Source organism: Sceloporus occidentalis, unplaced genomic scaffold (assembly GCF_023333645.1).
Source record: "Sceloporus occidentalis isolate IW3139 unplaced genomic scaffold, rSceOcc1.0.p SCAF_7, whole genome shotgun sequence".
Taxonomy (NCBI): domain Eukaryota; kingdom Metazoa; phylum Chordata; class Lepidosauria; order Squamata; family Phrynosomatidae; genus Sceloporus; species Sceloporus occidentalis.
In genome coordinates, this window is record NW_028316987.1 from 79,496,352 (window position 1) to 79,522,018 (window position 25,667).

The following is a 25,667-nucleotide window of genomic DNA, read 5'->3' on the forward strand; positions in this document are numbered from 1 at the left end:
TCATCCCATACAGGAGAAGGATAAGGGACACTGAAAAATTCAAGGGACAGTATTGGTAGAAATGGTAAAGTGCACCGTGTCAGGTGACCACACAAGCTACAGTAGGGTTTGACAACCTAGTACCCTCCTGATGTTTGAAATACAATGCCATCATGCTTTGATTTCAGTGGCTGACAAAAGGCCCTCCCATCTGTACCAGCTGCCATTTCTCTGGCCTCTGAGAGAGAGAATAGCAGTTAGTGTTTGCTGGACTTAATTCTCTCCCCTTTTTGTGTATTTACACAATTGTATAGACTGTAAGCCTAAGGTCAGGAAATTATAAAATCAACAATTTGTATTCTGTTCTTTATTTTGGCTGAAGGGTGGGGTATAAATGTTCTCAATAAATACATCAATTCCCATTAGCCTCAGTTAGTACAGTCAGTGGTATAGGATTATCAAGGTCGTAATACAAAATATCTGGATGGCACAAGGTTGCCTGTCCCTGAATGAAATAGTTATTTATTAAAACAACTTCCAACAGGCAGGAATCAAGTAGACCAAAGAACTGGGTGACTTCCTTGAAAATATCTTAGAATCAGTCCAGATATTTGGAAGGAATCATGGTAACCATGAAGTACTATCTCTGAAAATATATAGGAGAACTGCATATTTGTATCCCATTCTACTGTATAACTTTCATAAAAAAACTAATCTGTCAAGGCAAAGTCTTCCCCCTGATGTGCCAGTTTTTGGAAAAATCTTGGGCATTCATGCAATCTCCCATGGACATACTGCTATCTCCCCAAATATGCGAACAGTGTTTCTCCAAGGGCTGCAGTGCAACTAATCACCCCTCCTCCTAAGCCAGCTCATTTCACCCTATTTCCCCATACATCTGAAGCTTTAAAAATTAATGCAAAATTGCAGCATATTTTATATGTATTTAATCATCTGAAACAACCTCTACATTTTAATATGAAGTTTATGGAAAACCACTGGGTGACTTTGGGCAAATCACACTCTCTCAGTCTCTGATGATGGTAATGGCAAAGTCCTTCTGAAGAAACTTGACTAGAAAACCCTATGATAGGTTCACCTTAGGAAATTACTTGAAGGCACACAACAGCAACAACAGCAACAACAAAGTAAAACACCCTCCTTCCAGTCCATCTGATACCATCCAGCCCCAGAGGGAGAGAGGCAGGCCAGCTCTGTTGAGCCTAGCCTAGAGTAAGAAGAAGGGCCCTCCCTCCAGTCTATCTGCCATGGTCCAGGCTTTAGAGGGAGATAAAAACTGCTGGAATTATTCCCCTTCCCCTTCCCCATTGCCATTCTTGTGTCATGTCTTTTTAGATTGTAAGCCTGAGGGCAGGAAAATGTCCAATTAACTAATTAATCTCTGTAAAGTGCCATGTAAATTTATGGTGCTATATAAATAAACAGTAACAACAACAAAGGAAGTGAGAATCAGTGAATTTGTTTCCAAATAAACAAACTTTTCAAGCATCCCCAGATGAGAACCTCTACAGTTTGGTGAGGGAAACGAACCCATCTTCCAATCCAGAGAACCAATTCCTTTATGCCTTTAAATTTTATATTGCATCAGAACATATGATGGCCATGCCTTCTCCCACCATTCCCAACTCAGTAGAGATTCCAGCTTTTTCTCCCTCAACTGCTATGTAAAGCACTGGATTCTTGCTTGTCACAGCAGGTGAAGGAGAGGAGCAGAGTTAGGGAATGAATGGGTGGCAAAGGTGGATGGCTCCTGGACATATACTAGGTTGGGAACCCCAATGACCTTTCATGCCCATTTTTGCAGTCATAACTAATGCTAACGTTAGCTGTATGAAAGCTGTAAGTGAAGAGTGAATGTTTCAAAGGAATTAAAGAAGCGTTACTCCTGGATCTCAGATGATCATGCCAACTCAGTTTACCCATTCACAATTCTATAATAATTACAAACAGTGCTTTTGCATTTAATTAATTAAGTTCCACTTTTCTAACTAAAATATCCAAAGTGCCCCTTAAAACACTGGCAAAATGAGTCTTGAGCACTGCCAAGAATGTCACAGCAGAAAAGAAGGAACAAGACTCACAGTTCTTCCATGAAAACATTTCCAGATTATAGCTCCTGGAATGTGAAAAGGCACCTGAAACTCTAAAGCTCAGTGATAACAAAACCTCATTTAAGAAATGTCATTTTCTTTCCAGCCCTTCAGTAAGAGGACAAGTTGTGCTTGTCTCTAGACACTCATGGCAAAGTTCAAATATTTTTCATTTCAAGAATATTATTGCAGCGCTGGGTCAGGAACTTTGCCTTCTTTGTCTTAATTAGAGCTCAACTTATGCATGCCTTTTAGATTTTGTCAGTCCTTGGCTAACATGGCTTTTAACCTCCCTTCAATGTCAGATCTTACTGAGTCATTTCATTTTACTTTGCATGATTTTCCCCATTATTATAGCCTTCATTTCAGCTAACTGCCTTTCACTTAATTTGATGCCATTTATTTGTACAGTGCCATTTATAGTCAAAGTATTTTAAGTTTTTTTCCCTACCCCTTAAAACTAAATGTACTTGTCTTAAGACTCAATTGAAAGTGTCTCTAAATTTAAGGAGCCCAATTTTGTCTAATTTCCTTGTCATTCTCATTAAATAAAGATGTGTGTGTGTGTGTGGGGGGGTGCTCTGAAAATGGAAATGGGGGGGGGGGGGTCATTGCCAGCATCTTTGACTCATCTGCATAATGAAAAAGAGAACAATAATTGGGAGGCACGGAGGTCATAAAATGCCCTTTGCTCACTGGGCTTTGAGTGTGTCACTGAAAAACAAGCAGGAAGCATGTGATGGCTGGAGATCTTATTAAAGAAGGAAACCTGCAAAGGGGCTCCTAAAAGGATAATTGAAATGAGCATTATGTGTTGTTGGGAAAAGCTTGGGGAGGTACACACTTCAGGTTAAAAAAAAAAAAAAAAAGGAAAACCTGGCCATAATTCTGCTGAAGGTTTTGAAACAGCACTGCCTTTTTCATCACTGTGAAATCTAGTAACATAAAATACCACTTCTAAGCAGGTCTTTTGATTTTAAACACAATGCTCCTTTTTACTCTCCCTTCCCTCCCATTGCAGCCTTAGTTCGGATGTGAGCCCTACTTTACCTGTGTGGTCTTGAATGGGTCCGGTTTTGCTGGTAAGCACAGCCCACCTCAGGTCCAGTTGGCTATCATGCTCCCAACGGCAGATTGTCTTCTGAGAACTGTAGCCAAATCCACAGTTGAAACCATATGCCGGGAGTTCTTCAGTGACAGGGTGGGAGGATTGGTAGGGTGGGAGGAAGAGAGAGAATGAAAAATATACATACTGGAAAATTATAACTTCTATTGTTTCAAAGCATTTCAAATATTCTGATAAAACCTATTCCCTGAAGTGTCAATGGGATCAAGATGTTTTTGGATTACACTTGTCTAGATCTTGTACCATTTGCTGCACATAACAGCAAAAATGGGTTACTTTCAGGTGAACAAACCTGCAACAAAGATCTAACTCTTGTTCACATACTTGAATGTAAGATGAGTATGGATCATATTTCACTGTTTTAGATGCAATCACAAACTCAAGTTTGGCATAAGCCAGGGAGTAAAGAAAACCATTACCATGTGTGAGCACCCCTCAACAAAGCACCTTCCTCTCTGACACCAGGGCCCTGTTCCTACTGACAGTGGTGGGCACTGAGCAGCAGCAGCAGCAGTCACTGCGGTAGTTACCTCTAAGATGCCCGTTATTTTGACGTCTACATAAGGCCCCAATGTGGCATTTTTTCAGGTCATTGTGGAAACGTAAACATGGCACCCAAGCACATAGATGTGAGCAAGCATCAACAATGGTGAACCCTCTAAAGTCTTTGGCAGCTGCCTGCTGACCATTAGAGACTGCCATTAAACCTGAAGGGTTTCACGAATGGAGATGTGGAAAGAGAGAGTGCAGGACACTTGAAGTTCATTGCAGACACTTTTACATAGGGGTGTAAAAATCAGGGATGGGAAATATGTGTCCCTGAGTCCAGACAATGTTTCACTGCAGCTCCCACCATTTTTCACAACTGTCTATGCTGGCTAGGGATGCTGAGATTTATAGTCGAACAACTTCTGCATGATTCTCCCCTTTAAAAAACCATGGTTAGACTTTACACCTGAACTGAGCCATGTTAAATAAAGCTTAATAATAATAATAATAATAATAATAATATTGCTATCCACTACTGCCTAAAATTGTTCTATTGTCCATCTTTTTCATTCAGCCATTGCATTTTGTTTCATGTACAGTCAGCCCTCTGTATCTGTGGATTTGCCACTTGTGGATTCAGGCATCCGCGGATGGCAAGCTATGCACATGGCCACATCGCCATTAGGGACAGACCCTGTTGTCCAGTGGCAGCACTTGCATGGGGCTGCATCTTCTTTAAGTTTTGTTGTTCCCAATGGCGGCATGGCTATATGCACATACCATGATGAGACAATGGGGGCTGTCCTTAATGGCAGCATGGCCATGTGCATGTGCCACCATTGGGGACAATGGAACTTGGGCATCCACAGAATTTTGTCTCTGTGTGGGAGGTGCAGAACAGATCCCCTGCAGATACTGAGCACTGACTGTAATTAGGTTTAAAATGATATGGCAGAAAAGACTCCTGTTCATTTTGCATTTTTAAAGGAAACACACCATGGTTTGTAACCAAGAATAGCTTAGTTGAGCAAGCAGAGTTTATTCAGGTACCTTAAATTCTGAATTGATTGTTAATTTGATAACTGATTATTAATTCAATAATCAGTATTCAAACTACTGTACTAATTTTAACTGAAGAAAGACTCCCTCTCTTTTCCCCTGTTTAAGAACCAATGTATCAGTAAGTGATCATTCAATTTTGAGTGTATATCTTCCTGAATATGTTATTTGGTTAAGCATATAGGCAATTCCGTGTACCATGATGTATTTTTAGGCAGAAAAAAAGTGCAGGGTAGTTTGTTGTGTTAGCTCCGAGTGCCTGCTTAAAGCTGACTTTGAGCTCTGTCATTGAAAAAGGGGCCAGTGCTGAGCATCAGAGCACATGCTTTGCATGCAGACAGGTTTGTTCTATGTAACAGGGGCTGTGCAGAGCTTTTTCAATATCAGAGAATGTTCCATATATGAAAGCACTATTAGGGAAATTGCTTAATAGACTTAAATCCTATTTGGCCACCAGAGAAAGGTATTCACAGTGTACAGATTTCTACATTTAAATAATCTGTTTTCTCCATCTGTTTCCTGAGCATATGATTCAAGGATTTCTCAAAATTCAACCAGGACTTTCCCAGGATTGGAATAAAGATTTGTTATGTGGCGTTTTTGTTTCATTATAGTTTGGCACCTTAGTTCAGATAAGGAGACCCAAGTAAGGAACCAAATTCAGAAACTGCTTGGTTAAATAAGTTGAATGTACACCTGGATTCTGGATTTGCATTCAGATGTGTGCCTGAATGCTGATACTGTTTATGTGCAGAGTGCTGCTGTTTGCTAGGCTTGTGTCTGAAGTCATATCCTACTCAAAGTATACACAATTCAAAAACTATGCCTGTCTACAGAGGAACATGTGTGTAGGTCTAGACAACTATTTCACAATATCACAATTAAAAATATTAATTCAAAAGGAATCCCCAAGCAAAAATAATGTAAAAAAGAGAGGCATTTTAAAATTTTAGACTCTTGTCTATTTGAGATAGTAAGGGCTTTTGAGCGCTTTAAATTCCTGCTTTTACACGGTGATTAATCATAACATAAAATAATCACACATAAATAAAGCAAAGCTTTTCCATATGCTGTTTAAAAGACCCACAAGATGGCAGCATTTAAAAGAATAAATCTGGAAAGGAAAGAGACAAACATGGCCTACAGCCAACCAAATACAAAGCAGGCTTCAAAAGAAGCTCCTTGTAAAACAAGGGAAGTCTGGTGCTATGTTGCTTTTTTTTGGTCAGGATGAGATCATATCTTGTTTTCAACTTCTCCCCAGTTCTGTCCAATGGCTTTACATGAAGCAGTTTATTATTTTTCAATAGAATATGGAATTTGAATAGGAAAATAAAAACCCACTTAGTAGAATGGGTGGAATTCCTTTGTGTTTCCCCCAAACAGTTTCTAAATAGATAAAATTCCTTTCTTATAGTTGAGAACGTTTGTAATATAGTTTCTACCTTAACTAAGGACAACTCCTAAATAGCTAGCCAGCTCCATACTCTCAACAGCTAAGAGGGTCAGTGCCCAAAGACATAATTCTACTCCTTTCTTTATTACTTATCTTTAATTAAAAAAGGGAAAAGAAACTCCCATGAATCTCATGACAGGCTGAGCAACTCATGTTTGAAGTATTGTCTCGCTGTCATGATTGATTGTGTTTTGGCTTCAGCTAGGAAGAATGATAGCGCAACAATTCAATACTCTTTCAACAGGAATGACGTAGTGAAGGGCAATCCTACACTAGAAGCATTCCTGTGATATTGAAAACATCACACATGGTACTAATGGACTCTGACCCACAGCTGGTAGGTTGTCTCAGCTGTTCATAGTAAAATGAAGGACATTGGAAAAAAGAGGAGGACTCCTCAATTAAATGGAGAACAGCTAATAATCTGCTAAAAAGTATTAACACAAGTTACATATTGAGAGTTAAATAAATGATGGCTTGCAAAGACTGAGCATCACAGGTGTAGTGCATACTCTCCATATGTTCATACATTTAAACTATATGACAGGTTTGTGATCGGTTGTGCCACACAGAGAAGTTCGTATCAGCTTGATATATTTTGTGGCTGAGAATGAAACAACAGATATCCACCTTCTGTAGAAACACAGGTAGTTGCCCTCATAGGTCATAACTGCAGAAACCAACCTTTCCTAAGCAGAAAGAATGTCACTTGAATATGCTATTGGAATTATTTGATGCTAATTTACAATCTTCTCTTGGTAATTTTAGTGCTGATTAAATTCACACACATACAGAATATAAGCACAGACATGGAAGCAAATCTTTTCACCCCCAATGGTTATATGTGGGTTGTGGGCCAAGGGGTGATGGTTGCCATGATCAAAGCTACCAGCAGGCACAGGCCAACTCCCTTTCCCAATTCTCTCTCTTTATCACAGGCATGCACAACTAGCCTTATCCCTAAGGATGTGCTGTGTAAAATTATTCATTCCTGCAAGGGAGAACAAATAATTTAATCATTTTTCTTCTTCTTGCCAGTTGTCAGGGCCTATTCAACTGTTTTAGTTTTCAAAGAGATTGTTCAGGGGGGAGAAAGACTCTGATGGTAGAGTGGGGTAGGTGGGGAGCTGAGTGAGGGTCAGGGAGGCTATATACTTCATGGTGATGCAGACATTGTTGTGGTGCACCAGCTATTAGAACACAGCCCATGATGTTCCTTCTTGCTCTGCTGCACCTACCCTTCTGCCCTGGATTGGGGGGGAGGGGCTTGAAGGATACAGGAGTCCACAAATCTATTCAATGACTGTGGTGGGGGATAGAAAGGGATTTGAGGAGTATTATTTTCATCGGGTTGCCATAGTTGTCCACTATTACCAGGGACAAAATGTAGGACAAATTCAAGACCAAACTGTAGGACAACTGCAGGACAAAACTCAGCCCAAAATGTAGGACATTTAAGATCCTCCATTTTTCTTAAATGTCCTACATTTGGGGCTGAGTTTTGTCCTGCAGTTATCCTATAGTTTGGTCTCGAATGGTTCCACATTTTGTCCCTGGTAATAGTGGACAATTATGACAACCCATTCTGACACTGGAGGGAGTCCCCTTCTCCTCTTTCCATTCTTTTCACTTGCCTGCATATACAAACACTTTTACATGTACATACACACACTCTCACACAGACAGGCACACAAATATGATTGCACAAGTAGATACAAGCTTAGTGCATTGCAATATTCCAAAACAGCCCACTAGATGTAAAAAACTTTTCAAAGATGTAAAATTCTCTAAAGAAACTTAACTGAGCAAAAGACATAAGCTTTCATAGACTTGGTCTACTGCCTCAGACACATGGAGTGAAGAAGTACTTAGCAAGTAGACCAAATCTATTAAAGCTTAAGCTACCACATCATTTGCTCAGTTAGTCTCAAAGAGGCTACAAGATCCCTTTGTATACTGATATTCCAGACTAACACGGCTATGTCTCTGAATTCTTTAAAGAAATATCACACATCTCCTGTGCTGGTATCTGAGGAGGACTTAATGAGACTGCTACTGTCTTGAGGTAATGCAACCAAAAGTAATCTTATTCAGCACTGATTCTGCTTTGCTTGGTAAAACAATTTGTTACTATAACTTGTAACTACAATTTGTAAAACATTTGTAGTTTTCAAGGTTTTCCAGGAGCAGAGAGAAAAGCAGCAAATGCCAGCAGCACTAATTACCTAACAAGCTGTTTAAATTAGAGTTGATGGGTGATGGTGTAGCAAAATGTCCATATGACTCTTTAAAAGTGCAGAGGGGTATACGGTATGGTGTAATTATAACAAATCTGGCCTGTGAGAGTAGCCAACAGCTGCATTTCTTGGCCACATCTTTCTCACAGCTGGAACTGCTAAGACTCTATATGAACAATCCAGCGGGCAACCTCTTTGTGATGCCATTCATCTTTCTTAGTCCACAGAGCTTTGACACATTTTGACAGCTCTACTGTGAGTAAGAAAGGACATAGTGCCGCTAATCACATATCCATTTTGAAACTCTGGGGAAACAATGCCATTAATGTTATTATGGCTGTCGTATGGAAACTCCTTTTAAAGCACCCCACATGGAAGTTACCTATCACCAAGTGGTAACAGCTTAGCATCCTGATGGGGCAATTTCTTCGGTGCACTGCAAAAGTTAGTTTTAAAAATACTTGCAGTAGTGGAGAACACTGATTGATCTGAGTAAGGCAGCCCTAGAAGGTGTTTAAGCCTGCATTCTTATTCACACTTATTTGGGAGCATGTTTGAACCCAGGGAGACTTAATGCTGACAGTGGCATCCCTAGTATTGGTGTCACCTGGTGTGGGGGGGTGGGACTTCCAGTGGACATCCAGGGCACACTGCCAGACATGCCACTGCACAGCTGGACATGCCCCCGCGTGGCCCCAGGGAGCAGCTGCTCTGCCCCAGAGAGGGCGGGGGAAAGCCACACAGCCCCAAAAATGGTGGGGGAGAAGCTGCGTACCCTGGAGAAGGCGGGGCACCAACTGGGTTTAATCCTCCTCTTCTGGGGTGTCACCTGGTGTGGCTTGCATCCCCCGTACCTCCCAGCGGTACTGGATGCTGATGAAACACATATAGGGCTGGGAATCCATATGATGTTTGTCAGGGAACAGAGTGGAGCTGTACTTTTAAATGTTATGTCCTATGGTTTGAATGTCCATTGCTGGAGAATTTTAGTTCTCTCTCTTTTTTTTAAAGGCAAACCTTTAGTCCTAACTTCCCAAATGTTGGGTTTGTATAGACACTTCAATGTATTTCTTTCTCACTAATCAGTACATCCTGCTGCTTTCAATGACACATGCTTTGCTTATTCACTAGAAAGCAAGATTAACTTTAAGAATGTGAACTTGACATATGCTCAATTTACAGTTCTTGCATGAAAGAATAGAAGGGAAAACCAAGGAATTTAGCTCCAGTATGGCCCACAATGCTGAACAGACCATTACCCTCCAATTGTCAATAACATTCAGCTAATGCTACCAGTTCTTAATGAAATATTTCTTGCCCTTATTTTTTACCACATTAGATATTAACCCCCCCCCAAATGTACTAACAATTTGTGTAGTACAGTACAGTGTTTAAGGAATAACGTGCCCCTTAGTATGGCCCTCACAATGTTGTGGGGACTGCAGTTCTCTCCATCCCTCATAACTGGCTCTGTTGGCCAGGGCAAATGGAAGTTATAGTCTATCCACACATTAAAGACCATACAGTGCATACTTTTGCAATAATGGTAATTACTAAAAGGCATACTAAGTGTAGAGTCAATAAAATCAATGAATATAAGTTAGTTGTATTGAGAAGTCATATTCATTCAATGGATTTACTCTAAATAAGAATAACAAGATTTAGTCAAATATATAGGATTCTAGATTTATTATTAAGTAACACAACATTAATTATAATGCCTGAACAAGGGTTTTTTAAAAATATTTTACTGTTGCATAAACAGAGATACCAATGTGTTTGCCTCAAGGAATAAGACAGGATGTATTTCACAATAGTATATGCTGACTGAACAAACTGAGGAGGAAGAAAATATTTTGAGGGAGAGGAAAGTATTCACCTAGGTGACATGGAAACTCAGAGGTTAAGAGACACAGCCTTGGAATTAAATTACTTTTTCTTTTGGCTGATCATGTCTGTGACACTGTTGTCTTTAAGGGAGCACAATCATTAGTACATTTATTATTTGCTTGTAGAAATCTCTTCAGTGTCATGTTGTAGCGGAAACACTGGTATACATATCCACACCCTGTTAATAAATTACTTTGGAGGCTATGCCTGATTGTGGTTTAAAGGAAATGGGAAAAACTGAAGAATGGCCTTTCCCCTCTCTACAATTATTAACACAAAGGACTGAAAAATACTGATTATATAGTAAAAATTTGGAGTGAACTTAGTTCTGTCTGTCTGTCTGTGTCTGTCTGTCTGTCTGTCTGTCTTTTTCTTTCCTTCTTTTTTTCTCAAACAAACCACAATATTAAAAATGACCAGAACTCACACCATGAAACCCTGTGAAGCTGCAAATTAAAAGCTATTAGCTATTGTATTGATTGAGGGAAGAGGACCAGCTGCTACTAACAGCTTTTCCCCCTTTCTGCCCAAGTTTATGGTAGCAGTTTGTATAACCTCTTTTCAATAAATTGCTAGAGAAGAAGAGTGTAGAACTGCCAACTCTGATGTCTGCGAGAGCAGAATAGCATCCTCGCATTTGCAAACACTGCCTTGTTTGGTTGGGTTTTGCAAAATGGTGGAACACATAAACACAAACATAGTCTATATGGTTCTTTATGGCCTTACTTCCTTCAGTTTGCAAATCCATACTGTACATTAGATGAGCTACAACTGTTTGATTCCCTCCCCCTACACTGTGTGATTCAGTCTGTGAATTTTTTGGTAGTACTGTCACGATTTGGCATGGGCAGATACAGGCAGGAAGCTAGTTCTGCACTGCATATACATGTGGATGAAAGGAGTAAAATATTTACTGTACTGAGCTTGGAGACCAGATGCTACTTTTTACTTCAGAGACTTTGAAGGAAGAGAAAGCCAGAAAGTCCTGCAATTCATTATATTTGTCTTTGGCACAAGATCCAATTGTGAAATATAACATAATGTAACCAGAAACAATTATACTACTAATAAAAAAACCATACCTGGCTGCACTGTAGTATCAATTGCTGTTGGCCTTTCTGTTATCATGGCTGTGGTACTGCCTGAAAAGGAATCCCACATGTATGTCACACAAATCTAAGCTAGACACATAAATCATAATAAACTTTCCTTGTTTGTATATGTAGCTATGTGAGCATTCAGACATGACCCCCACCCCCCAAAAGAATAAATAAAACTTCGTTGGTCCCCTTTTTCAAGACGTATGACCAGTGTTGTTATATTGAATATCAGTTAACTTGTATATCTTCTACTAATTCATTAAAAGTTAATGTGTTTAACCTTTCTTTACAGATGTTTCAAACAGGGAGGCATTGCACAATTTGATAATGCAAAGCAGAACACAGAATGAGGATAGAATGCAGACATGTTGTTGCCTTCTGCTGGTTTTATTATTACTGTTGTTGTCATTTAAATAAACTAAGAATGTTTTGAACTTTGTTAGATAGATATAAAAGTTCTGACAGTAAACTATCCTACCCTCTTTGGCCTCTCAAAAAGATATTGTTAAGTTTCAGTTGTAGAAGGAATATGTCTAGATAATTCAGCCCTGGTCTGGGAGGTGTGCCAGCGGTCCTGTGCCTATGAGCAGCTGGGGTTTCATGTAAAATGTCAGCTGGTTGCACATACCACTCTTCCACTTGCAACAAATCACAGCAGAAGGCAAAATGATTGGTTCAGATGTTTACCTATGACATTGCAAGGCGGAAATTTCACATTCAATTGATGCGTGCAAAGTCTCAGCCTTCTGGATCAGGATCAATAATGCCATGCGAGTCAATTAGACTGGGCCGCAACACTTCTAATTATTCTTATTAATTATATTTATTTGTATCCGGCCTTTCTACCAAAATTGGCACTCAAGGTGGCTTACAATTTAAAAACATTTAACTTATTTCTCCCCTTCCCCAAATGTGAAAATGCTCCAAAATTGCATAATTTTCACACACTGAAGCATTTTCTGTAGTTTATGAAGACAAATTTGAAAGGTATAGATAAAAAGTTCCTTTAAAAAAAGGGGAACCAAATGTATCAAGCAATAAGATGCTGATTAGTATCAGCCCAGCCCTGCAGGGAAGCATTTGAAGTGCTACAGTGAGTATGATTGTGATGAGGTTTAATGAAGCTGCATTACTTCTGTGCCTCGCAGTAACAGTGATGTAATAAAGTATGTGATGAGGATGAGAGATATTCAAGCTATGTCTACATCTCTAAAACAATAGATATATAGGCCAAATAGACATGTAGTACCAATGTTTGTCTTTGCTGACAGAAAATCTTAACTGAGCTAGTAAAAAAAAGCAATTAGCTTTAAGTTCAATTGCAATTATATAGTTAGGCAAGTTTATGTTGATGCACTTTGATAATTACACTCTTCTAGGTTTGTGCAATTTAGTAGAACTGGAAGAGCACAATGCCTTAACACTCTAAATAGAAGAACAATCTTTGTTGTGTTCAGTTTCTTTGCAGATAGCAAAATGTACAAATATGTTAAACTACTTTGTAGTACTACTGTTTTTAAATTAATTACTGTCTTTCATCATATATAGATATTGCACAAACATATTGGTTTGTACATCCAATTGATTCTAAATGTGACCAATCTAATCTATAGCAAGTAAATGTCTTAAAAGCAAGTGCCTCATAAAGAATATTTTCAAACACAATATTATTTCTAATTCATGACAATGAAGCATCCATAGTTTTTAAAATAGAGAATAACATTTTGTTACATCTGACTTACTGCCTAAAAAAGAAGAAAAGGCAGCCTAAACAACTGTAATGTGAAAGCAGCCACTGTGAGACACTTTTTAAAAAGCCCATGAAGACAGATTGCTCTGTTTTGAGATAATATTAAGAGGAAAAAGTATATTCTGAAAACAGTTGAAGTGTTGTGCATGTATATACAAATGTGCTTTTTCATTACTTTTATAAGGTTTCCCGTCCCTATTTAATTGACTACTAAAAGGGGAAATAAGACCTTCCTCAAGCCTAGCTAAGGTTATCTAAAGTCCTCTGAGTATGCACTGCCAAGTTTTACTGGGTTAGAAATGTAGCTATATAAGCTGCATAGATAGATAGGAAACAATAAATGTTTAGCCTTCCAGCTCATGGGGGAGTAGTGATCATGAAATAAATGTAACAGGATGAAATTGAGGCCACTTATTTGCAGGTATCTAGGTCTGCCTGCAAGAGAGGTCCTATCTACCAGCTTAGACATATAGCCTTTTGGGATAAGAGAGTTCCAAACAGCTACTTCAGCCAACCTCATTATAGCATATAAAAGAAACAGCTACACTCTGGTCTTCATAAAAATGAACCCATGGGAGATTTCTGCTTTCTGTAGCTTCTGTTTCCTTCTAGTAGTATATAGATTTCACTTTGTCTCTTCAGAGGAGTAAGAAGGATGGACCACTGGTAAATTTCAGTTTAGTCAAAATGGCATATGATAATAAAACAGAGGAAGGGTTATTTCCTTTCAGTCCTAATGATCTCATTCCTAAATAGAAATGCAAAGAAATCTACCCCAAATTAGATGGAAGATAAGGGAAAATGCATAAACCAGAATCCTCCATAGCACTAAATGCCTTCTCAGTCCAGCCCTTTAACAGAAAAGGACACATTAAAAAGTGAAGTTATTAACCAGATCAATGTTTTTTTTTAAAAAATCTAGGGGGAAAATCCCTGAGTGTTTGCAGCTCTATAAATTGTGGTTAAAATAAATTTTAAAAGTCCCAGAATTTTACTGCAAGCTATAATTAACTGAATTGATAGATTAATCAATTAAAATTTCAGGGGGTTAATCAGTAGGAGTGAATTTTAATGATTGACTCAAAATGAAAAGCCAGCTTTCTTTGGGGGGGGGGCTATTGTGTTATAAAAATGAATGGAAAAAACCTTAAAGGTGGACTATCCTTTCCTTTTTAAATCTGATACCACCTTTTAACACAGCTCTACTCAAGAGTGGGTTGCAACCCAATAAGAGTGGTAACCTTTTGTTTAACATAAATATACCTTATTCTATACTTTCTCCACTATTTCCCAAAAGTACAAAGATACATATATTTCGGTACAAGAAAACAGACTGAAATTGAACAGTTAAATTAAGAAATTAAAAGGCAAATAATTGATCAACTCAAAGTTCTTAGGAGGTTGAGAGTCTAGATTTTTTTACTCACATCAAAATTAATTGATTTGCACTGTAAGTACACTTCCCCATCCAAACTGAAAGCATATACTCTAACTGTAATCATGAGTGATAAAGACAACAAAAACATTGTAACTGTCAGTTGACTTGAATGAAAATGGTGTTGCTGTGAAATGTGGATGAAATCTGCACCTGTCAACTGGAAGTCATCACCTGTTCCACTGTGGCAGTTTGCGTGGTCATCATCACATTCGTCCACAAGGTTGCTGTCAGCGGTGGTTGGAACTGATGTAGGTACTGAAACAAAAATCCCAGTGTGACTCAGTTAAAACACACTCTTGGGTCTGGTTCACCAAAGGGATGACTCTGTGATGAATGAAGTCATTTCTATCAGTAGCAAGACCTTTCACTTTGCACAGGAAACATTCACTTCTTTTTATCATTTTCCCATACAACCACTATCCATTAAATAAGCAAAAGCATAACTGCCCCTTTCATGGACCCCAAATACACTGCCTGAGGCAACCACTTCACTCTGCCTAATGGCAGGACTAATTCTACAGTGTACAGACATTGCTTGTTCTATCTTTTGATTGCACATATATGTCAAATAGAAGAATCTGTGGAGAATGGTTAAACTTGCCCTGCCTCACAGCCACATCACAAACTGTTACTGAAAATTTTGCTTGCATGAGTTGCCACAACAATTGCCATGCAGCAAATGGCACATTTCTATAATCTCTGTATGTATAAGGATAGTTAATATTGTTGGTAAATAAAACATGGAAGGTCTACACTGGTTTTGGACATATGTGGACCGTACAATACCTGTCAGGGTCCTCAGTGGAGGGAGAAACCCTACTGAAACATGATGCATTAATTAGCTAAAGTTCCCATCCAAATGTATTGCAACCTACTCCACAAAACCAAAATAAAATGAAAGCAATGAATAAATACTACTTGGAATCCAACAAGGATTCAAAGAATGCAAGAGGAGGATACTATGACATTAATGGCAACTAGAGAAGCAAGAAACCAAATGTGTCCCAATCAGTGGTACCATACGCAGAACTACATGTAAGGAAATAATGAATCTAACAGATTAATCTTAAACTGTGTAATTACCTTCAATTTCACAGCCCAGTAATTCCATCCTTAGTCCCAAACCACCATGGGTGGCTCTTTCAGGATAAACACGAATGAATCTTGTTGTTATAGGTTCAAAGGTACGGAGTTCAGGAGTATCATAGTTAGTGTTGCCTTCAAAAACCTGTAAAGGGCAGATACACAGGACTTTATTACACCAGCCTGTTGTTTTCCTTCAATTGCATTAATTTAAGGAAATTGAAACATCAGTTTGAGAACATTCGTTATCACACATCCCTGCAATAATGCTAAGGTGCTGCTTTGGTGATCTATTTCTCACACTCTCTCTTTTAAATGACCTCCTTCTTGTCCTATGCCCTATCCAGTATGCGTTTGAGTTTTTATTGTTTTTACTGTAAGGAAACAATTATGGCAATGCAATGAGATTTTTTTAAAAGAAGAAAGAAAAGGAAAACAGCTTGCTTAGGAATAGCGAGGGAGAGTGGGGGGAAAAGCGGAGACGACAATCATGGCCACGGACACCATGTGACTTCTGGCATATCAGAACTACAGCAGAAGGGACCTATCACACACACACAGAAGAAACTGATGGAAAAGCAGCAATACTGGGCGCAACTGATGGGTTTTACCCATCAATGAAAAGACACACTCCACTGTGGAATGGAAAGCAGCACTAGGACAGAGACAACATTGTGTGATAAATACTGACTGAAGATGCTTTTATCCTGTTGAAATTTCACTGTGCTAGCCTCACGGGTTAAAGTCCCCACACACTTTGTTTAATAATCACATGGCAAGTTTACTAAGATTTTTAAATGTCTCTTCCCTTTGAGGTGTTTGAAGGGTAAGTAAAGTCCTAAATATTTTATAAAATAGCTGGCTTTCCATGTGAAAATCAGGAATGGGCACATAAAGATCTCTGAGAAGCTGCACATTTAATATTTTTTCAAATCAACCCATAAGGATCAGCAGAGAAACAAAGTGTTTTAATTAGCCCTATTTTTTAATAATGCACAGATGAATGTACATAGATGACTTGGTGGATTCCTGATGGCTCAGATTCTGCCACCATTCAGGTAGCCACAATCAGATATTTCTTCCAAAAAGAAAACTCAACTCTGATTCTCTCCACTTACCCAGAGGTTTATATATATATATTTACACTGCAAAGGGGCAAATTAAAATTTAGAAGTAGTTGATGTAAGACTGATTTCTATAAAACCAATCCTGAGAGAAGCTAGCTTTGTGAATTTATGCTTGTGAAACTTAGCCCTTTTCAAGGGTTCTTGAGAATTAAGGGCCTGTACAGAGTGGGGGAAAGGAGTGGACAGAGGCCGTCCCTTTCTCCCCTGGATCGTGGCTGCACCAATAAAACAGCGTGGCAACTATGTGGCTGGAAAAGGAGCCATGAAATGTGGCTCCTTTCTCCACTGCTGCCAAGGCGCCATTAGCGCCCTGGAGTGGTGACGTCCCTTCTGCGCCATGCCGTTTGGATGTGGTGTACGAGGCACGTCATCATCGTGGACACCGTCTGAATGAGCGCACGCCAAGATGGCACCTGGACAGTGCAGTAGGGCTCGGGAGCTTGCAGATGCTCTGCTCTCCCGAGTCCTACTTTCGGTCCCAGGCCGGCGCAAAGCACCAGTCTGCACTGGGCCTAAGTCAACTATAGGCCTGTTACAGACAGCCAAAATAAAGCTGCTTCGAGTCACAGTGGAGGTATGGTATTTCAATGATGCATGCGTCCTAAGAGTCCAGAAGTCGTACCAAAGCCACGCTCCAGCCTGGAGCGTGGCTTTGGTGCGGCTTCTGGACTCTTAGGACATATGCATCATTGAAATACCATACCTCCACTATGACTCGAAGCAGCTTTATTTTGGCTGTCTGTAACAGGCCATAGAAACATTTTACATGGACATAATTCATTGCTGGTGTCTCCAAAGCAAAAATCTCAATCAGGATGGAACTAATCCAAACCCATGTTTTTTAATTTGCTGTAGTAAATGTGAATAATCAAAATCCATGATCTGTGGGATGCACAATTTAAAATCAGTTATTTTGATATATGCTTTCTTGTTACTGTGAACAGATCCAGTTAAATGCTATAGGTTGTCCATCACCATTGCATATTTTCTGGGCTTTCCTTTCTTAAATGGGAAGTCTCCAACAATAGAAAATGGTAGAATGTAATTAGGAATATATTAACATTTAGCATTGTATAACATGGACTACATGTGTTGCCATTTTAGCACGGGAAATGAATTTAGCTACACATATATCTGGGGAAGATGCCATTGACTTCGAAGCCAACCATGCTATTCCTGTTTCATTCCTCTGCCCTGTTGTTAACCTTGCTACATCTCTGCAAGAGATTGGTGAAGCCTTACACATACTGTTGGATTGCCCCTCCCAGTATCCTCCACCATTGGCTAGGTTGGCTATAGCTGCTGAGAGCTGCAGTCCAACAACCTCTGCAAGGCTTCATGATTCCCACCTCTGTTCTACATCAGTCTCTCCTGTCTGTATGCAGTACAACAGCCACAGAAAAGTGAAAAATGTCTCCATTTACATGTGGTGGTCTTCTTGAGGATTGTTTTTGCTGCCTGCAAATTCTTCAGTCCATTAACACATGCCTCTGGAAATACTTGGGAGAGCAAGTTCTTCACCCAGTATGTTTCTGAATTGTTTATATATATTATAACTAGAGGCTAGGAAATTACTTATTTGGATTACAACCAGTAGCCATGCTGGATGGGAAATTATGGTAACTGTCATCCAAAAGAGTAGCATATCCATGTTCTGATTATAAGCCTGACATTCAGCACTCTTCATGTGACCTACATCTGTAGAGTACTAATTGTCTTTGAATGCCACTGAGTAGGCTACTATTCACACTTTAGAGGTTAATCATATGCCTATTACCAATAACCAGCATTCTTTGGTGGCACATGAAGGATACTGTAAATCATACTCTAGCTGCATCAATAAAAGTATAGTGTCTAGATCAAGAGAAGTAATAGTGCCACTGTATTCTGCTCTGGTCAGGCCCCACCTGGAATATTGTGTCCAGTTCTGGGCACCACAATTCAAAAAGGACATTGAGAAATTGGAGCGTGTCCAGAGGAGGGCGACTAAAATGGTGAAAGGTCTGGAAACCTTGCCCTATGAGGAACGACTCAGGGAGCTGGGGATGTTTAGCCTGGAGAAGAGAAGGTTAAGAGGTGATATGATAGCTCTGTTTAAATATTTGAAAGGATGTCATATTGAGGAGGGAGCAAGCTTGTTTTCTGCTGCTCCAGAGAACAGGACCCAGAACAATGGATGCAAGCTACAGGAAAAGAGATTCCACTTCAACATTAGGAAGAACTTCCTGACAGTAAGGGCTGTTCGACAGTGGAACAAACTCCCTTGGAGTGTAGTGGCATCTCCTTCCTTTGAGGTCTTTAAGCAGAGGCTAGATGGCTTTGATTTGGATTTCTTGCATGGCAGGGGGTTGGACTGGATGGCCCTTGCGGTCTCTTCCAACTCTATGATTCTATGATTCTATAGTGAAAAAAACTAGTCCATGTCTTGTACCCCCAAACAGGAAAATGTAACTTTTATCTGAACCATAATCCTGATACAGTGGATCCTTACCATCTGTGGATTTGGTTCTGCCGCCCTCCCCTGCAGATGAAAAAAAAACACAGATGGTGGTGAAGTGTGTGTGGACACATCAGGGCATTTGTGTACATGTTCCACTGTTTAATAATATGGGATGTGGTGATCCACAGGTGGTCAAATTCAAAGATCACCAGCCCACCAATACCAAAGGTATACTGTACATGAATATCCTGAAATGTTTTATTTTAATTTGCCTGAAATTTGCTGTTTTAATTTGGTATTATACCAAATTCTAAATTCTGTTCCTGCAAATGCTATTCATACCTGGGCTCTTTAGAAGTAAAAGATGCACAGACATACAGTGGAATGAGCCATATGCATATGTTTTACATTTCTTTGAACAAAAGCTGGTTTGATTACAATCACACTCCTTTGGAATCCAGACTGAAGATAATGATGGCATTTTAGGGAATCTCCAATTTTTAATCTTCCTTCTTTCCTACTATATTTTGACAAGAGCTTCAGCTGGCAAAGTACTGAAGCTTTTAAGAATGAAACAGCACAGACCAGCACATTCTCTCTTAAAGATCCAGAAGCTAAAAAAGTAGGGGACAAAAGAAGGAACGAAAGAACGCCCAAGTTTGGATTCCTTGTTCATCCATGGTAAATTTGGGGGGGAGACTACAGGAAAAGGCCAATTACTGATCTTATATTCTAAGTTTGCTTTACTAGTTTTCCCTCAAAATAAATGTATGGGAAGGCAATGGATGCTAGCAATTCTAGAAATGACTCCAGTTCAGCATATTAAGATCTTGACTTCTCAAGCTACTGGTCCACTCTTTATTCACTCACCTCTAACAATTCAGAAATTGGCTGTGTTGGAAGAGGGACTGCACCACTTACAATTTGATTTTTGGAGGGCTAGCACCAGGAGATGTAGCTACTGAGATATAGCTACATAATCTATGTATGTCTCCCAAGGCAAGATCTTGTCTACTGTTTCCTGTTCAAAAATGCTTCAGTTGGAAACTTAACTCTGTGCTAAAATTGCATGTGAGTGTTTTGTGCAGAGAATGTAATTTTCTATGCAGTAAACAAAATTTTTATGTGCAGAAACAGCCATTTCCTGTACAGAAAAATGCTGTTTTGTTTTCAAAACTAACATGTGAATTTCACACAGAACACATTGTCGGCCATTTTCTGCACTTTCTGCTGTCTGTGCAAAATAATCATATGAATTTTACCATTGGGATATGAAATAGTGATTTAAATTTCCAATTTGAAAGGAAAACATAGGAAAACTGATGGATCGTCACTGAGAATATGAACAAAGTGGAAGTGCACACAAGTCTCACAAAGCAAACAGTTAACTTTGCCATACTGAGTACAAGAATGAAGGCTGCAAAAGTCAGGGGCTTCATTAACCCTTTCTAAATTGTGTAGTACCAATACTTACTCATACACAATAAATGATGTTTGTGTATTCAGACATAAATTCCAGTGTATTCAAAAGGTGTGCTTACAAATGAAGCATCAGTGACTCAAAATCTAATAGAATGTTGATTTACTGAGAGGATTAAGTAAATATATCCCATTAAAGACGATTGGGAGGGTGTGGTTATTTATCCCTATCTAATTTTTAGTTATTAGGATTTATTGTACAGTCAAATTATGTTTCAAACATTACAAAAACCCCTACTTCATATGACAGGCTATGAAATGGAATACTATTTATAGTAAAGGCACAGGCAACTGTAACTATGGAATTCAGCCTTAATTATCATTTAAATAGCAATATATAATAATGGAAACTTTTCTGTAAAAGGTTTCAGAACGATGTACTGACATACAGGCACGGAATTCAATAGTCGTTTAATGGTCCCTTGAATCCTAATTATACTGAATCATTGTCTTGTGTCAGCTGTGTAGTCTAGACCTATCTGTGATTTAATTATGACTGTTCATTCATACGCACCAATATTTTCAGAATGGGGCAAGGGGAAGAAAGATGATATTATTTCATTTACTACTAGGTTTATTGGATTGTTTCAAAGGAAATGAAACATATTTGCAACAGGGGAAAAATGAAGCTGCCTTATAGCAAATCACACCATTAGTCTATGTAACCAAATATTGCCTTGAGTAGTATCTAGTCAGGTATTGTATCACCAGTTAAGCAAATGTAGTCCAGATCCCAGAAGAGCTACATTTTGACCATAACTCCCCAAATCCCCCAGTGGCCAGGCTAGCAATGTGATTCTGAAAATTGTAATCTAAAAGTAGCCTCTTCAAGTTCCCAGCTACTCTGACCAAAAGTAACTCTGCAGGGTCTCTGGAAGAGAGTACTTTGCACACTGATGACCCAATCTCCCTTGAAACTGGTAATGGCACAGGTTGAACCTTTTTCATGTGATCTACCAGTGAACTGTCTTCCTCAATAAAGAGTCCAGTAGGTTTTAGAGAGACTCCAAAGGAGTAATTAATTTTCAAAATGCGGGTTCAGGTTACCAGAAATAATGCAAAGGGGCATGTCCCACAATAATGGCAAAATACTGGAAGTAGACAAGGAGAGTGGAAGAAAAAGGAAAACAATATTCATGAAGTTCATGTAAATCCATATAAATGGAATCCCAGGCTTGGATGGCTGGAATCCTATTCAATATTTAAAAGATCATAAGATGGATTTATGATCTCTTAACGTTTAGGATTCACATTTATGGTTGACAATGAGTTAACCTGACCTCCAAGCCCAGCAATGTCCCAGTTGAAGAGTTTCTCAGTACTGCAGACTGAAGGACTTGGAAATGATTTTTGCAACATTTTCTAAGTCATGGGAAATGTTGAGATAAACAACTGTAGCAGGACCTGTCAGAAACCTTTCAGTTGGGCCACTCCCTGGTCTGAGAGGTAAGTTTTTATGGAGGTAAAACTGAAGCAACTATGAAGATGGAGCTCTGTTGTTGCATCTACAATTGCCAATGCAGGATTTCAACCAACATTATTAAAACAGTGTCTGGTTTCATCTTTTATTGTTACAATTAAGGCCAGGAACTAGATTATGTGCTTGTCACTGTAGGGTGTTAGGAGAGACATGTGTCTGTGAGAGTACCTGGATTACACAACATCCTCCTCAGATGGAACTATCTGGCACCATCTCTGCTTATCTTCAGGAGGAAATTTAAGAATACTGTAACATTTGGTTGTTGCCTAGCACTGATATATACAGGTTGAGTCTCCCTTATCCAACATACTTGGGACCAGAAGTGTTTTGGATTTTGGATATTTTTCTTTTTTGAATTTTTCAATATTTGTATATACATAATAAGATATCTTGGAGATGGGACCCAAGTCTAACATGAGATTCATTTATGTTTCATATACACCTTGTAAGAATAGTATGAAGACAATTTTATACATAGGGTTTTAAATAATTTTGTGCATGAAACAAAGGTTTGCGTACACTAAACCATCAGAAAGCAAAGACATCCATGTGAACAATTTTGGAATATTTTGGATTTCAGAATTCTGAATAACTGATACCCAACCTGGATATGCTTTGGTTTGTTGATTATTTTGATACTGGTATTTTTAAAAATAATAATAATAATAATAATAATAATAATAATTAACCTTTATTTATGAAGCGCTGTAAATTTACACAGCACTGTATATGTACAATCTTTTTAATTAGACGGTTCCCTGCCCTTGGGCTTACAATCTAAAAAGACATGACACAAAAGGAGAAGGGAGTGGTGGAGAGAAAGAGTAAGAGGTCCAGCAGTTCCTCTCTACCTCCGAGGCCTGGACCAAGGCAGATGGACTGGAGGGATGGCTTGACTTCATAATGGATGGTTAATCTTCTTCCAGGGAAAATTCATACTCTCAAGTAGGATAATACATATACAGTACATAGCAATACAGGAAATGGTTCGATAAACAGGCACCAAAAGAACATCAAATAGTAAGCAACAATTATGCAATGCCTGGGAAGGCTTCTCTGAACAGGATGGTTTTCAATACAGTTTTGCTTCTTTTATTCATGTTACAACACACTGTTTATTTTATTTCCTATGTTTTTCATTGCATTTTTGTCATTTTAAGTCTCTCTGAATATCTTGTATAGAAAAGTGGTGCAAACACTTATTAAACCAATTGTGCTGTGCAGCTGGTTGTTATAGCAAAATCTATCGTATTGTGTTCTCCTTCCAGCAAGGTAGTGAATAGACTGTGTTTCAATTCAAGAAGCAGAACTACTTTTAATTTATTATTTTAATCAGTGTAGTTACCCTTGCGTACAGCCAAGCTTGATTAACATTTTTAAAATACCTAGGCCCTGTTTTAAAATTCACCAGCATCTTAAATCCAACAAATTTATCAAATTTCCCCATGGAAGAAACATATTTAAATGTGTTGAATATTTTAGTAGGATTATAAGTGTTATAAAACATGACCTTTTTTTAAAAAGTACTAATCTCTGAAGCTTATTTCTGTTAGAAATGAAAACTCTGAGTGGACTTAATGTATTTGCCAATGTTCATTTTTGTCAAGACTTCTAGTTTTGACAGTGATGGCAATTGCCTTGAATTTAATATCAGGAGGGCAAGCAGCATAAGGTATGGCACATCAAAAGCATATGTTGCTCTCTATTTTTTCTCAGGGTTTGGAAAGATATGTCAAAACAAGATGTATTTATTTATTTATTTTAGAAAAACAAGTGGTTAGATCTCATTGCTAGATTCACTCACTCTTCACACTTTACAGTGAATACTTGACTTGCAGTATCAAGGTCATTTGAAGCAGACTTGCTTTTGCATTGATTTCCAAGAGAAAATGGAAAAGAAATGGTTGCAGCTGTTCTAAGCCACCCATGGTGGTATAGTGATTGCAGTGCTGAATTATGATCAGGGAGGACAAGGTTCAAATTCCTACATAGATAACCATGGGCCAGTCACCCTATCTCAGTCTAAGCTGACTCACTGGATGGATCATTGTGACAGGAAAATGGAATGGGGAAAAACATTATTCCTGGAGGAAGGGTAAGCTATACACATAATAAATGCATATAATTAAGAAGAGCTGCAACACTCCAAGGATCTGGCCAAATATTTTCAAAAGATTTGCAAGGAAACTTGGCCTCAGAAAAACATGGGCATTTTAATGCTTTAGACACCTCCAGCCTTACAGATACAAACTGTCACCATGCTGCAATGGGTCTGTGTATGACTACCAGACATTCACATTCATTCAGAAACAAATGAAGCAGCAAATACTTTCTCCCAAGAAATCAGTCCTAGTCTCACAGTATACAAACACCACTACATTCTTGTCAGAAACGTCATTCATTGCTTTTAAATGTCAGCTTTCCGGTGTCAGGAAACCCTCCATCTTCATCTTGAGAACAAGGCTGTTTGAGATACAACAGAGGAATGTTACATCTCAAAGGCTGATGGGTGTTCAAGGGAAATGGAATGTCAGATAATTTCTTATGGGATGTACAGAATCCATGTATACTGAACATGATCAGAAGCCTTATCTGCTGACAATTCTACTGATGCTTAAAACTGGATTATTTTATCTACTTTTTGACAAGTGGGATTCCACACCTCTTCCTTAGTTGTCCCAATGACAGCTCTGCTTGGTGAGAGAGGCCACATGTTACAGTAAACCTACCCTCTCTACTCAGGGTAGGCACTGCATGAAGAAACCTCAGCAGAGTTTGGAAAAGTTTCTCCTTTAGATTACAATTCTCAGAATGCCCCAGCCAAGAAATTCTGGAAGTTGTAGCCCAATGCCTAGATCCAACTGTTTGTCTCAGTTAGAATATTGACTGAAAATAGGACATTAACATATGTTCCATGAGTTTATGAGTGTTTAACTGGGATTAACTAGACTGGATTTGCCCCCACCCCCAATAGCTTCCAGGCTCTGATCCTGGACTTCTGGTTTCTAGGATGAGGAACCTGGGCAATCACATAACTTGCAGGAACAAAATATAACTCATGGCTGCTGACTACCTCAGTCTCCCCAGAGGTATTAACTTCTTGTCATGGAGAACAAAACCTACCACTCATGCCCAACTACTTCTGCAGACCATAACAGAACAGGCATTTGCCTCCATTTACTGCTTTGGTTTGATTAGGTGCAAATGGAAGACACTCACTGCACATACCATCACAACCCCCTCTGAAGAATCTTACCCAGACTCAATGCATAGGTGCATTTATAATAAATATTAATCCCCTGAAACTGACAAGGCCAAAATGATCTTGTATTGATTTCAACATGCAAGTGTTCTAGTAAAATTGAAAATAGGCCCTCTGAACTAAAGTCAGCTCTGGTGTTTGACAATGACTGACAAACATTT

At 38.9% G+C, this 25,667-nt stretch overlaps 1 protein-coding gene across 3 annotated transcripts in view; it reads right to left on the reverse strand.

The window, feature by feature from the left end:
• Positions 1 to 25,667, reverse strand: part of LOC149310013 (neuropilin-1-like) — a 161,443-nt gene that overhangs the window by 12,095 nt on the left and 123,681 nt on the right. Inside the window, exons 10-13 of one of the 3 annotated variants that reach the window (XM_089533489.1) lie at positions 15,719 to 15,863; positions 14,807 to 14,890; positions 11,430 to 11,489; positions 3,141 to 3,278 (exon numbers count right to left, since the gene is read on the reverse strand). In XM_089533489.1, coding sequence (XP_089389615.1) covers positions 3,141 to 3,278; positions 11,430 to 11,489; positions 14,807 to 14,890; positions 15,719 to 15,863 — 427 coding nt within the window. Of the gene's footprint in view, positions 1 to 3,140; positions 3,279 to 11,429; positions 11,490 to 14,785; positions 14,891 to 15,718; positions 15,864 to 25,667 lie in introns of all 3 variants that reach the window. The other 2 variants (XM_089533488.1, XM_089533490.1) reach the window with 2 other exon arrangements.